The following is a 14,089-nucleotide window of genomic DNA, read 5'->3' as shown; positions in this document are numbered from 1 at the left end:
GAGACTCGTCAGCGCACCTGTGCTAGCATTACCAACACCAACCGGAGGATTTGTAATCTACAGTGACGCATCAAAGGAAGGGCTCGGCTGCGTATTAATGCAAAATGATAAAGTTATAGCTTATGCATCACGCCAACTAAAATACCACGAGCAAAACTACCCCACGCATGATATGGAATTGGCGGCAGTAATCTTTGCACTAAAGATCTGGCGACATTATCTCTACGGGGAAAAGTGTAAAATTTATACTGATCACAAGAGTCTTAAATACATATTTTCCCAGAAGGAGCTGAATATGAGACAAAGAAGGTGGCTAGAGTTACTCAAGGATTATGACTGCACCATTCATTATCATCCTGGAAAGGCGAATGTAGTGGCAGATGCATTAAGTAGAAAAACTTCCGGAACCTTGGCAAGAATGCTAACCACTCAAAAGCATTTACTCCAAGATCTGAGAAAACTTGATATGGAAATAGTAGAACCGCAAACTAAGGGCTACATAGCACAGATGGTTGCTCAACCATCACTATTGGAGAAAATCAAGGCCACTCAAGTCAACGATCCTGAATTACAAGGAAAGATCGAAGCAGTTCGGAAAGGCAAACTTTCCGAATTCAATGTTGATAAAGATGACATCTTAAGATTCAATACAAGACTATGTGTGCCCTCCGATCCAGAATTAAGAAGGAAGTTGCTAACTGAGGCACATAGTTCGGCATTCTCCATACACCCAGGGAGTACGAAGATGTATAGAGATCTTCGAACCCATTATTGGTGGAATAATATGAAGAGAGAGATTGCTGAGTTCGTGTCTACATGCTTGGTTTGCCAACAAGTTAAAGCAGAACGACAGCTACCAAAGGGAGCCTTACAACCACTTGAGGTGCCTATATGGAAGTGGGATATGATAGCAATGGATTTCGTTACAGGACTACCGAGGACTACGAAAGGAAATGACGCAATATGGGTCATCATTGATCGATTAACGAAGGTCGCTCATTTTATCCCAATACGAGAAACTTTTTCCTTAGATCAATTGGCGAAGCTCTACATCAAAGAAGTAGTCAGATTACACGGCATACCAGCATCCATTGTGTCCGATCGTGACCCGCGCTTCACATCTAATTTTTGGAAGAGTATACAAAAGCATTGGGGGACAAAGTTGAACTTCAGCACTGCCTTTCATCCTCAAATAGATGGTCAATCCGAACGGACAATTCAGACACTGGAGGATATGCTTAGAGCTTGCATAATAGACTTCCAAGGTAATTGGGACCAACACTTACCATTGGTTGAATTTTCTTATAATAACAGTTATCACTCTAGTATAGAGAGTGCACCCTATGAAGCTCTCTATGGTAAGAGGTGTAGAACACCGACGTGTTGGGATGAGGTCGGAGAAAGAAAACTTCTAGGCCCAGAGTTAGTACAAGAAACTACTGACAAAGTACGTATGATCCAACAACATATGAGGACGGCTCAAAGCAGACAGAAGAGCTACGCCGATCATCGACGTCGAGACCTGGAGTTTGCAGTGGGTGACCGTGTATTCTTAAAAGTATCACCTTGGAAGGGTGTGATAAGGTTCGGAAAGAAAGGGAAGCTCAGTCCCAGATATATTGGACCATACGAAATACTTGAACGAATTGGACCAGTAGCATACCGTGTAGCTTTACCACCAGCCTTGTCACATGTTCACAATGTGTTTCACGTCTCACTTTTAAGGAAATACTTGGCGGACCCATCACATGTACTACAAACAGAACCAATGCAGTTGGAACAAAATTTGTCTTATGAAGAACAACCAGTACAACTCCTTGATCGAAAGGAACAAATTCTTCGGACAAAAAGAATATCACTGGTGAAGATTCTGTGGAGGAGCCAAGCCACCGAGGAAGCAACATGGGAACCGGAGGAGGAGATGAAACAAAAGTATCCTCATCTATTTACTTCTTAAGGTACGTCAAATTTCGAGGACGAAATTTTTTTTTAAGGGAGGTAGAATGTAAGAACCGGTAAAATATATATATATCTGTTACATACAAATAAAAAAAAATGGCCTCATAGGTGGGTAATCATCGGCCATTACTCATTTTTCCCCGAGTTAATCGGGCATGAGGACATCTGGCATAATGGGGCATACGCGATTCGAACCCAATCCTGAGCTAGGATTGAACGGCTTCCTACCACTAAGCCACCGCCCCAGATGTCAACTAAAAAGGCTTAGATATTTACATATATTAAAACTTACCAATAGTCACTATGCGTAATTACTATTCACAAAATCACTATGCAGAAATACTATGCAAGTTTACTATTGAGAAGTACTATGTAAAAGTACTATTCACAGTAGGACCCACCGAGTACTATTCACAAGCGGGTCCCACATAAGCGGGTCCCACATCAGCGGGCCCCACACAAGCGGGTCCCACATCAGCGGGCCCCACACAAACGGGTCCTACCAACAGTAGGTCCCACAACAAGTAGGTCCCACACAATAATTCAAGATACTATTCAAGCAAATAAACTAATAATATAATAATTCAAGTTACTGTTCATGCAAATAAAATAATAAATAAAATAATAATATAATAATTCAGGTTAAGGCTATAAATAGAGGCTCGCAGACGAGGAGAAGGAAAAAAAAAAAAGAAATCTGAGAGAGGAGAAGGAAAAGGAAATCAGAGAGAGAAGAAGGAAAGGGAAATCTGAGAGAGGAGAAGGTAAATCTTTCAATAGTTAAAGTATTTCTTTTATATGCAAGTCTTATTTGAACGGTGAAATGCTAGCATAGTAACCGTAAAGTAAAGTAAATGGTTGGTTCTACCACCTATGTAAATATCCATCTATGTAAATCAGGATAAAACATGCATAAGAGGCGATAACTCGCTATAGATTATGCAAGTTTTACCCTCTTATTTGAACGGTGAAATGCAAGCATAGTAACCGTAAGTAAACTTTCAGCACAGAAAGGCAAACTGTTAAGCATAGGCGAACTGCTAAGCATAGTAGCCAAGAAATAAACGAAATCAAAGAATGGTAAACCTGCTGAGCATAGTAACATGTGGGGTCCACATGAATAGTAACATGTGGGGTCCACATGAATTTACATGTGGGGTCCACATGAATGTAAAATGTGGGGTCCACATGAATAGTAACATGTGGGGTCCACATGAATAGTAACATGAGGGGTCCACATGAATAGTGCATGTGGGGTCCACATGATCTTAAAACATGACTTTGATACAAATTAGAATATTTACAGGTTATTCACTCCAAGGTGTAAGCTCAAACAAACCTGTGACCGGAAAACTATTGGTAAGGGTCGTAAGGGTTTTCTATCATTGATTCTCTTTTAAGTAAGGGTCCCCTATCATTGATTCTCTCATTGATTCTCTTTTGCTATATTTGAAGTAAGGAGTGTTCCTTTCATGTTTTTGAGGTAAGGGTTGCCTTATGTTTTTGAGGTAAGGGTTGCCTATCTATTGATTCTCTTTTGCTGATATAAAGGTTTTTCTTCTCCGAAACTTGTTTCAATGAGATATGTTTATGTTTAGGGTTTATCTTGTGATACCCTAATTCTGAATATGGACTGAGTTATGCTATGATGACGGATGGACGCGTTATAGTCCTCCATGTGCACGTGGGTAATGACGACTCTAGAGAGTGTAAATCTAGAGGATTATGAGCCGAGGTATGGCTATGAATGAGCCGAGATATGGCTATGAATGAAAGCATCTATGCTTAATGAAGTCTATATATCTTGATATCAAGTTCTAAAAGTTTTCTCTATACGTTTGGAAAGCCTGTTGTGCTTATTCTTTCTTTCCATATGAGATGTCATATCTGCAAAATATCATGTTCTTATGAGCTTGACAATTCTACATCACTTGTTGTTTATACCCTACTGGGCTATTTGAGCTCACCCCCTTCTTTTCCTTGTTTTATGGTTCCAAAACCCAGGTGAAGTATAGATGGAAGATGAGGAATGCTAGAGTTGAATGCAGAACTGTTCTAAAGAACAATTATGTTTTAAATGTGTATCAACTATGTCTTGAATTACGATGTAATAAGTTAGACCTAATTTCTGTAAATCCTCTAAACGTATTTGAGATCTTGGGAATAATGAAAGTGTTTGAGAATAATGAAAGTTTTTGAGAAAGATGATGTCATATTTTTATACGCACCGAGTTTGTATTTTCAAGAAAAACCGGGGCGTTACAGGTGTAGTCTCCTCCAACGAACCAGGCGTCATTCTCCTCCCCAGGTAAGTTCTATATTTCATTTTTTTTCTTTTTTTCCCTCTTCTAGGGGTTTCATTTAGGTTTTTTTTGTTTCTAGGTTTTTAACTGTTCCATTTTTTTTTCTAGGGCAAATACGGTGATGGATTTTTGAGATTTTCTGGTTATTTTCCTCCTCTCTCTGAGATGAATGGTGTCGAATTTTTTGTCTGGTTTTGCTGTTTTGTTTTTTTTTTTTCTTGAGGAGAACGTGAATGTCGTGATTTTAATTAATTTTACAGTTATTAATTTTTTTCTTAAATGATCTGAAATGAGCTGAAACTATGCCATGTCATCCTCGGTTTTTCGCTGTTTTTTCCTTCAAGTAGCTGAAGTTTCAATCTCTGCCATTTATTTTTTTCCCACTTCTAGGGGTTTCAGTTAGGTTTGTTTTTGTTTCTAAGTTTTTAACTGTTAGGGTTTTTCTGCTGTTCCTGTTGGTTATTTGGTGATTTGGATAGACCAAGCATTTCTATAGATTTGTGCTTATGTTTATGCTTCGTTTATTATTATGTAATTGACATTGATTTGGCTTACATGTTTTTTGTTTTATTTGATTGTCTTGAAGTGAAGGGATTGAAGAAGTGCACTCAAGTTAATGGATGATAGAGATTTTATAGATTTTGGTTTATCAATTGATGATATTGACGCTAATAGACTGATTATGGTTGGCGATATGTTAGGAAATGATGAAAGTGAGGTGGGATATATATCTGTTGATGAGGAGGGAGACCCAAATGAGGAGGGAGACCCAAATGAGGAGGGCGGTGTAGAATTTGTTGATAATGATGATGGTGGTGAGAGGAATCTGGGTAAGAAACCCTTTTTGGATCAGATATTTGATAGTGAAAATGATGCATACGAGTTTTATAATATATATGGGTTGGCCACCGGTTTTGGAGTACGGAAATCATCAAGTTATAAGTCGAAGATAACACAGAAAGTGATATTTAAGAGATTTGTTTGTGATAGAGCAGGGTTCAAAAGCAGTAAAGCTAAAAATGTGGTGGTTGATAGAGTTGTGAAGCCACGTCGGACTGTTAGGGAGGGTTGTAAAGCTAAAATGGATATCTCATTAATTGATGGGAAGTGGAAAGTTAAAGCTTTTGAAGATGTACATTGTCATGAGCTTACTTCTCCAATGAAACGACAAATGCATCATTCGCATAACAAATTTATCAAGACTCAGGTAGTTAAGAATTTGATGGACGACCTGAGTACAGCCTCAATCCATCCTGCTAATATTGCGAAGGCCATTAATGTTTCATATAAAGGATCAGGTAGTTCTATAACGACAAATCAGGTGGTTTGCCATTTGAGAAAACAGAGGGTGAATAATATGGGGCATGAAGGCGTTTTGGTAGCACAGAAATTCCAAGCGAAACAATCAGAGGACCCAAACTTTTTTTTCAAAATGGAGTTGGATATTAATGGTAACTTGCGATCAATATTTTGGGCCGATTCACGAGCTAGAGATGCATATCTAACCTTTAGTGATGTCATTGTGTTTGATGTAACGTATAGGACGAACAGGTTTAGAATGCCTTTTGCACCATTTACTGGAGTGAATCAACACATGCAGAGCACCTTATTTGGATGTGCGCTAATAGCAGACGAAACAGAAGAGACATTTACATGGCTATTTGAGCAGTGGTTGGACTGCATGTTCGGGAGGGCTCCTGGTTGTATCATCACAGATATGGATGGGGCGATGCGAAATGCTATCAGAACCGTCTTTCCAAATACGCGTCACAGATTTTGCTCTTGGCACATCAGTAAGCATTTACTTGAGCATGTTCCATTAATGCGAGATCCCACTAGTGAATTTCCCAAGGATTACAAGAAATGGTTTTACACGAGACAAAAAGAAGACTGTGAGGTAGCATGGGAAAATTTGATTCAGAAATATCATATTGAGGAAAACAGTTGGTTAGCAAAAATGTGGGATGTACGGACCCACTGGGTGCCAGCATATTTCAGGGACACATTCACTGCTGGCATGACATCCAGTGCGCGCAGTGAAAGCATCAATTCTTTCTTTGATGGATATGTAAATCAGAACACAAGCTTAAAAGAATTCGTAGAGCAATATGATAGGGCACTTATTGAACGCCGTAAAGCGGAGTCCCAGGAAGATTTCAAGTCTAAAACAACGAAGCCTGTACTTGTTTCAAGGAGCAAATTGGAAGAAGAAGCTAGTAAGTCTTATACGAAGACAATGTTTGACATATTTCAGGCAGAATTTAAGGATAGTATTGACTGTTATCATGAGAAGGTGGAAAAGAGTGGCAGCGTGGCAGTATACAAAGTTGGATTAAGTGTTGATGAGAAGTGGAAATGGTGCAAAGTTGTGTACGATGAATCTGAAGGGGTAAAGGCAACATGTGAGTGCGCGATGTTCGAGACGAAAGGAATTTTATGCAAACACATACTCCGCATTATGTCCAAGAAGCAATTGATGAGCATTCCCCAACAGTATATCTTAAATAGATGGACAACTGGGGTTAGATATCGTGTGGATAGTGGAGTGTTTATGAGAGAGTTGGATAATAATGATGTATCTCCACTTCACAGATGGTGCTTAATAACAAAGTTTCAAACACTTCTAGATAGGTTTAAAGATAATAACACTCTTTTCAAGAAGGTGAATGAAACCCTTGATGCTTGGTTGTTGGACTCTGAGAAGGAGATGAGATCCAAGGAAGTTGATTTGGCAAACAGTGGGAGCGAAGTAGTAACCAACTTTGTTAGCCAAGGAGTTGAGATTTCTATTCGCGACCCCCAACCTGTAAGAACCAAGGGCCGTCCAAAGGTTGCTACCCGGTTCAAATCCCCGATAGAGAAGTCCCAATCCCAACCAAAGCAGATACGAAGGTGTAAGAAATGTGGAGAAATTGGCCATTACATGACAACATGTGGACAAGAAAATAAAAAGAAACAGAAGGTTTGGATTTCTTATGTCAATCTCTTCAATTTCTTATTCTTACTAATTGTCTTTATGAATGTTGTAATTTTTTCATTTTTCTTGCTTCGAAATAGATGACTTTAAGGGATGAGCAAGAGGATGACGAACATGAAGAGTCAATGCACGTGGATATTGCTTCGTGATTTTGTAGATTCGCGTAGGTATGTGGTAGCTTGTTTCGATAATAGTGCACTTATAAATTGAAGACGTGCCCAACAGGCCATCTTCCAGGTAATCAACCATCCCGATAACTGAAATCAAATATAGAAGCCTCAGCAACTATTAGCATATAGTCTCAAGCCATGGAAATATGCATAATATCTATCACAAAGGAAAGGCAAGTGTTTCCAGTGCTATAGATTTACTACAGACACTTGTAAGAAATACTTCGAGTCTACAATATTACAACAGAAAGTTTTCAAAGATGCTTCAACAGCACAACAGCTGCTGTAAATGTTGGAAAAAATAGTAATAGTCATTCAACTCTAGCTGTTTTGCCAAAACCTATAGCAAAAAAGGTACTCCTACCATACTCTGTCTTTGTTCATAATAAATGTAAAAAAAAACCCAAGACCTATAGCAAAGAAGGTACTCGTATTCTGTCTTTCTTCATGAAAAATGTAAAAAAATAACTTTGAGAAATGACCCCTTCACAACCAAATAGGGAAATATGAAAATATCCAAAAGTCTAGATATCCAGGTCTCCAAATCAAAAGGCATATCTACTACTATAAGCCAGAAGGAATTTTTCTTTATGAAATTATACATATTTCTTTACGAGTTTCATTTGTTTTTTTGGATGTGAGCTGCAGGCGAGTAGGATACATCAGTTTTATGGTGGAGGTTGTGTTGGGATTCATGGGTTTGATCTCTCTGGCAGTTTATCATGGAGGCTGGTATGTGCTTCTTATTACCCATGCATTTAGGATTTGTGGACTGTAATCAGTTTCTCTCCTTGCTACCAACACTTTGATGCCTTTAAGTTATACATACTTTACTTGAGTAATTAATTTGAGGAAAATTTTCATTTTTGATATATAGTAAGGCAATTTATGTTCTGTTTGTATTTCAAATGTGAATTCTTTTATTCCGGATAGGGTAGCTGAAGTAGACTGGATCTACATCACTTTGGCCCTGATTATTTAACTAAGGCCCTGTTTGTTTTGGTTTTTGAGAACCGGTTGTATTTCCATCACTGATTAATGGACTCAAAATTACGTTCAATTTTAACCCCATTAATCAGTTTTGGACTCTCAATCGGTTCTCAAAAACAAAACAAATGGAGCCTAATTGTAATTCGAGTCAAATGATCTCTTTTGGGCTCAAATTCTATCCTCAAAATCTAAATCAAACAGTGTCTAAAATGCATGGAAATTTTGGGATTCCTTTTCTCTCTCTAAATCATGCCCTCCTTAATGCCTTCTGCTTGTATTTGATACATGAGTTTTAGAGCCTCTTTTCAGAACCCATTCCTTGCATACCCTGTATCTCTTTTTTAAGATGTTTGATATTTCTACTTGCCTTCAAAGATCTCATTTATGGCATTGCTTTTTTTCTTTTCAGATTGTCACTGCCTTCAATGTAGTGGACCACAGGAGACAACAATTTTATGGTCAATATGAAAAACTTAAAGAGTGATAATCACAATAGTCAAAATCCTCATGTTCTGTTCTTTGAATGGATTTGTGCATATGACTACTGACTATAGAAAGAACAACACTCATCACTCGCATCATAAAAATTTCCGCGTTAATTTTTTTTTTTTTCAGATGGTAAAGATATTAAAATTAATTACAAAAATCAGCGTTCATCTCCCAGGCTTGCATCCGGAAGTCATGTTCCAGATATGACATTCTTTCCAAACTCAAACATCCCCTCTACATACAGCAAGGAATTTTCTGCATGGCGAACTAATACTCTCCATTCATATACAATTTAAAACTTCTACAAAGGGTATAAATGAAAAAGTAAATTGCAACTTGTCGATTTTGAGTCCAAAACTGAATATTTGACTCAAAATTGGTTCTCGAAGTCTAAAAGAAACAGGGCCCCGGTTGATTCTCTAGCTGCCCAGCACTTCATTTCTTGAACTAATTATCTTGAGTTACTGCACAGACAACATCTTTACACTACAACAATGGTGCTCCAGCAGTTTTCCTGAAGCCAAAGAACAGCTTGAACACATGTATAAGGAGGTATGATATCCCTTTTTCTTTTGATATGTAGTTACACTAAGTACTGTAAAGTATAGCTATCTGACTCTAACCTCATTGCATTTGCATGTGAAATGATTACACGATATTATATGTAATTTAAGGTTTCAGTCAGATACTACCACATGCATGCATTCTAGTATTTAGGAAAAATAATTTCAGAGATTATTAATTTTTGTTTTTTGTCAATCCTACTACAGGTGGGAATAACAGATGATTTGGATTATCTGGAATAATCAATGGTTTTGGTGAGCCAAATACTATCAGATTCTGGAATTGATAATATTGTAGCTTGGAACTCTACATCTTTTGACTTGTAAGGAAATGTCGGAATATTTCACCAAACATTCTAGTAGAAGGTGAATACTCCCTGTAAATTTACTCGTATTTTCAACTGATTTTAGACTGAAGTTCTGCTTGTTCTGCATTATGGAGCTGCTTTCTGCAACCATGATGGGCTCAGGGTTTGATTAAAAGTATTGCTTAACAATTAATCTGTGAATATAAAATTTTCCAAGACCCTTTTTGTTTTGTGTTTTGAGTACCTATTGTGAGTACAAAACTGATTATTGGAGTCCAAAGGGAGTAGTGATGGGCTGTGGAGATTAGCCACGTTCACTGATGAGATTAGAGACGTGCCCAGCAGGCCATCTTCTAATTATTTGCATTAGTGCTCGTCTAAGTTCTTAAATAAGCTATCAAATTTACATGTGCCATGTTGGTATGGAATGTCCCAGGCCCTGTTGAATGGATGATCTAAACAGATTCTGTTCATTTTTTTACCCTATGATTCTCTTCGATTTTTATATAAAGATCTGTAAGTTTTGTCCCCCAAACCCCAATTGTCTACACCAAAAAAGAAGTGGGAATTATGTTTTACTCCAAAGCATTCATCATTTTGGTCCTCTATTTCCTCATCAATTGAAGACAAGACGTTCTTCTTCCTTTTTAAAGGTTTTATGCTCTCTCTCTCTCTCTCTCTCTCTCTCTCTCTCTCTCTCTCTCTCTCTCTCTCTCACTCACTCACTCACACACACACACACAAGGAGTGAAATTTAAAGTCATTGAAGAAGCCAAAGAAGAGCTTCTAAAACAAAAATCAAGACAAGTAATGATGTATTTATTGCACCTTCCTTACACTTCCATAATACATGTTCTGTCAAAGTCTCCAATTTTTTCAACAGGTAATTACGTAGGGGTGCATCTTGGCTCAGGTTGGAGCCACCCACGCTCACCTCCTCTGATAATCGCACTCTTTTCTTTAATTAACACTTATTTAAATATTCTTTTACATGCTGGTATAATTCCCAAAAAGCTATCAAAATCCAGTCCAAACAGTGTAAAATTTTAAAAGGGGACTGATTAAGTTGGTCTAGTAGATGGAAACTACGGTAGGTTCTCTTTCAATGTGGAGTTGAATATTGAGTATTTTTTTCCATATCTTTAAAGGTTCAAACAATAATCAGTTGTAAGATATATTAAATGTGACAGTAAACTTCTGTATTTCACTCCTAATGCAGTTTCCCACTTGGAACCCAATAACCATTATTAGGGCGGGTGCTAAATCTAAGGGCTGGCTTACGGCACTGAGATGTTGTGGCGAGAACCCATCTTCAACTCTGCTTTAATTAAAAAAAGAGTCATCCAGTTTGACAATTTGCAAAAGAAGTCTTCAACTCATCAAAGTGAGCCTCATTTAATAATCAGTTTTCAACTCACAATTGGTTCTCATAATCCAAAACAAATCTTATATTGTTCACAAATTGCTTTCATGATTCAAGTTCTACAATTTCAAGTCCAATACTGATTATTACACACAAACTAACGCAGCATTAACTCTCCACTTAGAAAATAGATCCACAAAAGGGCACTGTAATAAAACAACTATTAATGGAAGAAAATTATCATTTGTTCCCATCTGAAATAAATCCCTAGGATTTACCTACCCTACCCAATGGAGTTGTTCTCAACAATAATGCCCACCAGAGTGGTCAATCTTTATTATGAGGGGCTGGTGAAGATACATTGGATCTTGCCATTGCATGTGTTGAGCTGGTTGCTGCCACCATGTGTAGAGCTGGTTTCATAGTAAGTGGAACAGGCTGTGATCACATTTGTACAAACAAGTACATACAAGTACCAATTTCAGGAAAAGCAAGTTAAACAGGCTAAGTTAAGCATCCTACATTCATAAAATGGCATCTAAACAACAGTAACGGATAGACACAAAAAGAAACAAGATAAACAACCCCACAACTCCAACTAAACAACACTGCCCTAGATCATTAAGTAACAGAGACACAAAAAAGGATCAAGATAAACAACCCAACAACTGCAACTTTAATCCATTGTAGTTGGTTCTCAAAAACTTGGAAGCGTTTGCCTCCATGCACCTTCAATTCATTTGCATGCACCTTCAATCCGTCGAAGCGTTTGCCCTTCAATTCGTATAATAAATTTACCAATGTGCCCATGTCATTCTTCAATTCGGCTATTTCATTCTTCAATTCGGCTATATCATCCCTATTCGAACCATCTTCATTGTCATCCATATCTTCTTTGCACCAACGGAAATAATTGCACTTCTTTGTACTTCCTTCCTGCGTGTTGTATAAGAGTTAGGAATTTGAAACTTCACATACTAGTAAAAATTAGAATTATTCACTGCTTACTTACACAGAAGAAGGCACAAGCGTAAAACAGGCGGCCTCTATTGCCATTCTCATCCGTCTGCGTTATTTGGATAGAAGCTTTCTTCTCACATTTACAATTTCTTGTAGCAATTCTGATACCACGTCTGCTAGAACTACTATTGCGAGAGGATGCCATCATTGGAACCGAATAACTTAATCCTAAATACTTGTCTGCTCCATTTACTCTACTGCTCTAATTAGAATACAGAACAGAGCTTCATTGCAGTATATCAATGATTCACATTCTCACTAAAACAAAATTATGATTTTTGATGGAGAAAAAAAAATACTCTAGAAACATCAATGATTCACGATTTTCCCTACAAAGCCTAGAAAGAAATAGAGGAAACAATCAATGATTCACGATTATCCCCAAATACATCACACCCTTAAATCCCAAAAAACCAAAAAAGCCTAACTGAAACCCTAGAAAAGGGGGAAAAAGGACAAAAAATTAAATATAGAAGTTACCTAGGGAGGAGAATGGCGTCTGGTCCATTGGAGGAGAAACCTATAAAGAAAAACCGAAACTCCTAAAAACCCTAGAAAGCAAAAATGTAGATCTGAAACCCTAGAAAAGGGGAAAAAAAGAAAAAATTAAATTACAACTAACCTGGGTGGGAGGAGAACGCCGGGCTTCCGCGGAGATGGCAGATTTCTTCGTTGGAGGGGAAAAAAACAGAAAATGAGGTTATAACCTGGTAGGAGAAAAAGGGAAAATAAAAATATTGTTAAAAAATCTCAATACTTTTCACGGTAAATGATTATGTTGTTTTATCAAAATGTCGGGATAAAAGCACGATATTTTGAAAATGTTGGAGATATTTGTGACATAGCTTATATCCAAAAAAAAAAAAAAACAACAGAAAAAGAAATATACACACAATACATGCTTTCCATAGATATCATACCACGCTCTATCATCAATAAATTGGAGAATTTTTTAATAATTTTTTTAATGATAATTCAGAAATAAATACACCCGATACAATTTCCAAAAATACTCAATATTTATGATGCTTTAAGAAGAACAATGTGGAAAGGATTGTCATGTAGGTAGCCAAATGAATGGTTAAAAAAAATTGTAAATCCTCTGCAACATGTGGTCACTGTAACACATGAAATAGCATATGGGCCTTAATTTACCCTACACATTGGAACAACAGAAATCACTTTAAGGGTAAACTACTTCAGAGGGAAGTACTTCCCATGAAGTGGTTTACCCTGAAATGAGTTACCCCCATTGGAAGAGACCCCTAGTACTTCCCTCTAAAGTGGTTTACCTTGAAACGACTTACCCCCACTGGAGCATACCCCTAATCTAAAATCTTCTTTAAGAGAAGATCAACGTGATCATTCAAAAAAAAAAAGAAAAAGATCGAGGTGGTCTGTGGAGGCTTGGAAATTATGCCAATGAAATAATTGAAAGAATGGTAGGAGAAAAAGGGGAAATAAACAAAACATTAAATTACAACTAACCTGGGTGGGAGGAGAACGCCGGCCTTCTGCGGAGATGGCAGATTTCTTCGCTGGAGGGAAAAAAAACAAAAAATGGAATTATATATACAACCTGGGAGGAGAAAAAGGGGAAAAAAACAAAAAATCAAAATAGAAACTAACCTGGGAGGAGAACGGCGGGCGTCTACTCCTTCGTTGGAGTCGGAAAACCGGCGGCGAGGAGGGTTTGGGTTTTTGAATGCCAAACGATCGGGTCTTTGTTTTTGGGAAAGATCTGAAAAGGGGTTTGGGTTTATCTTACCGTGAATCTCAAACGATCGAGCTTTTATGGCAAGTCGATCGAGCTTCTATGGCAAACGATCGAGCTTCTATGGCAAGGGAGAAGGGATTTCTCAGCGTCTGTTGAGAACCAGAGAGAGAGAGAGACTATCGACTCTTGTTTTCTTTTACATTTGCAAAAGGGTATCGAACGGCCACGAT

General features: G+C 37.8%; 2 protein-coding genes across 2 annotated transcripts; one reads left to right on the top strand and one right to left on the bottom strand.

Moving 5' to 3' along the window:
* Positions 1–4,878: 4,878 nt before the first annotated feature.
* LOC143878746 (protein FAR1-RELATED SEQUENCE 5-like) lies at positions 4,879–9,668 on the top strand. The gene is made up of 5 exons (XM_077380989.1): positions 4,879–7,224; positions 7,320–7,370; positions 8,058–8,141; positions 9,361–9,440; positions 9,659–9,668. Exons 1-5 carry the CDS (start codon positions 4,879–4,881, stop codon positions 9,666–9,668), a joined length of 2,571 nt encoding a protein of 856 aa, XP_077237104.1.
* A 1,851-nt stretch (positions 9,669–11,519) lies between these two features.
* LOC143878406 (uncharacterized) lies at positions 11,520–13,779 on the bottom strand. Its single transcript, XM_077380699.1, has 6 exons — positions 13,772–13,779; positions 13,631–13,680; positions 12,765–12,849; positions 12,623–12,662; positions 12,135–12,339; positions 11,520–12,058 (listed from the first exon to the last, which is right to left on the bottom strand). Exons 5-6 carry the CDS (start codon positions 12,288–12,290, stop codon positions 11,744–11,746), a joined length of 471 nt encoding a protein of 156 aa, XP_077236814.1. The 5' UTR covers positions 12,291–12,339; positions 12,623–12,662; positions 12,765–12,849; positions 13,631–13,680; positions 13,772–13,779; the 3' UTR covers positions 11,520–11,743.
* Positions 13,780–14,089: the final 310 nt, after the last annotated feature.

This window comes from Tasmannia lanceolata, unplaced genomic scaffold (genome assembly GCF_043159265.1).
Source record: "Tasmannia lanceolata isolate RefF3 unplaced genomic scaffold, GAP_Taslan_0.1 ptg000006l, whole genome shotgun sequence".
Taxonomy (NCBI): Eukaryota; Viridiplantae; Streptophyta; class Magnoliopsida; order Canellales; family Winteraceae; genus Tasmannia; species Tasmannia lanceolata.
This window is presented reverse-complemented; position numbering and strand designations above follow the sequence as displayed.

Bases quoted from the DNA above. Each gene is read 5' to 3' on its own strand.
- LOC143878746 (XM_077380989.1), top strand. From the start codon at position 4,879: ATGGATGATAGAGATTTTATAGATTTTGGTTTATCAATTGATGATATT. The intron at 7,371-8,057 runs GTGGATATTGCT...TGTGAGCTGCAG, and splicing joins AACATGAAGAGTCAATGCAC to GCGAGTAGGATACATCAGTT. The intron at 8,142-9,360 runs GTATGTGCTTCT...GTTACTGCACAG, and splicing joins GCAGTTTATCATGGAGGCTG to ACAACATCTTTACACTACAA.
- LOC143878406 (XM_077380699.1), bottom strand. From the start codon at position 12,290: ATGATGGCATCCTCTCGCAATAGTAGTTCTAGCAGACGTGGTATCAGA. The intron at 12,059-12,134 runs GTAAGTAAGCAG...TACAACACGCAG, and splicing joins ACGCTTGTGCCTTCTTCTGT to GAAGGAAGTACAAAGAAGTG.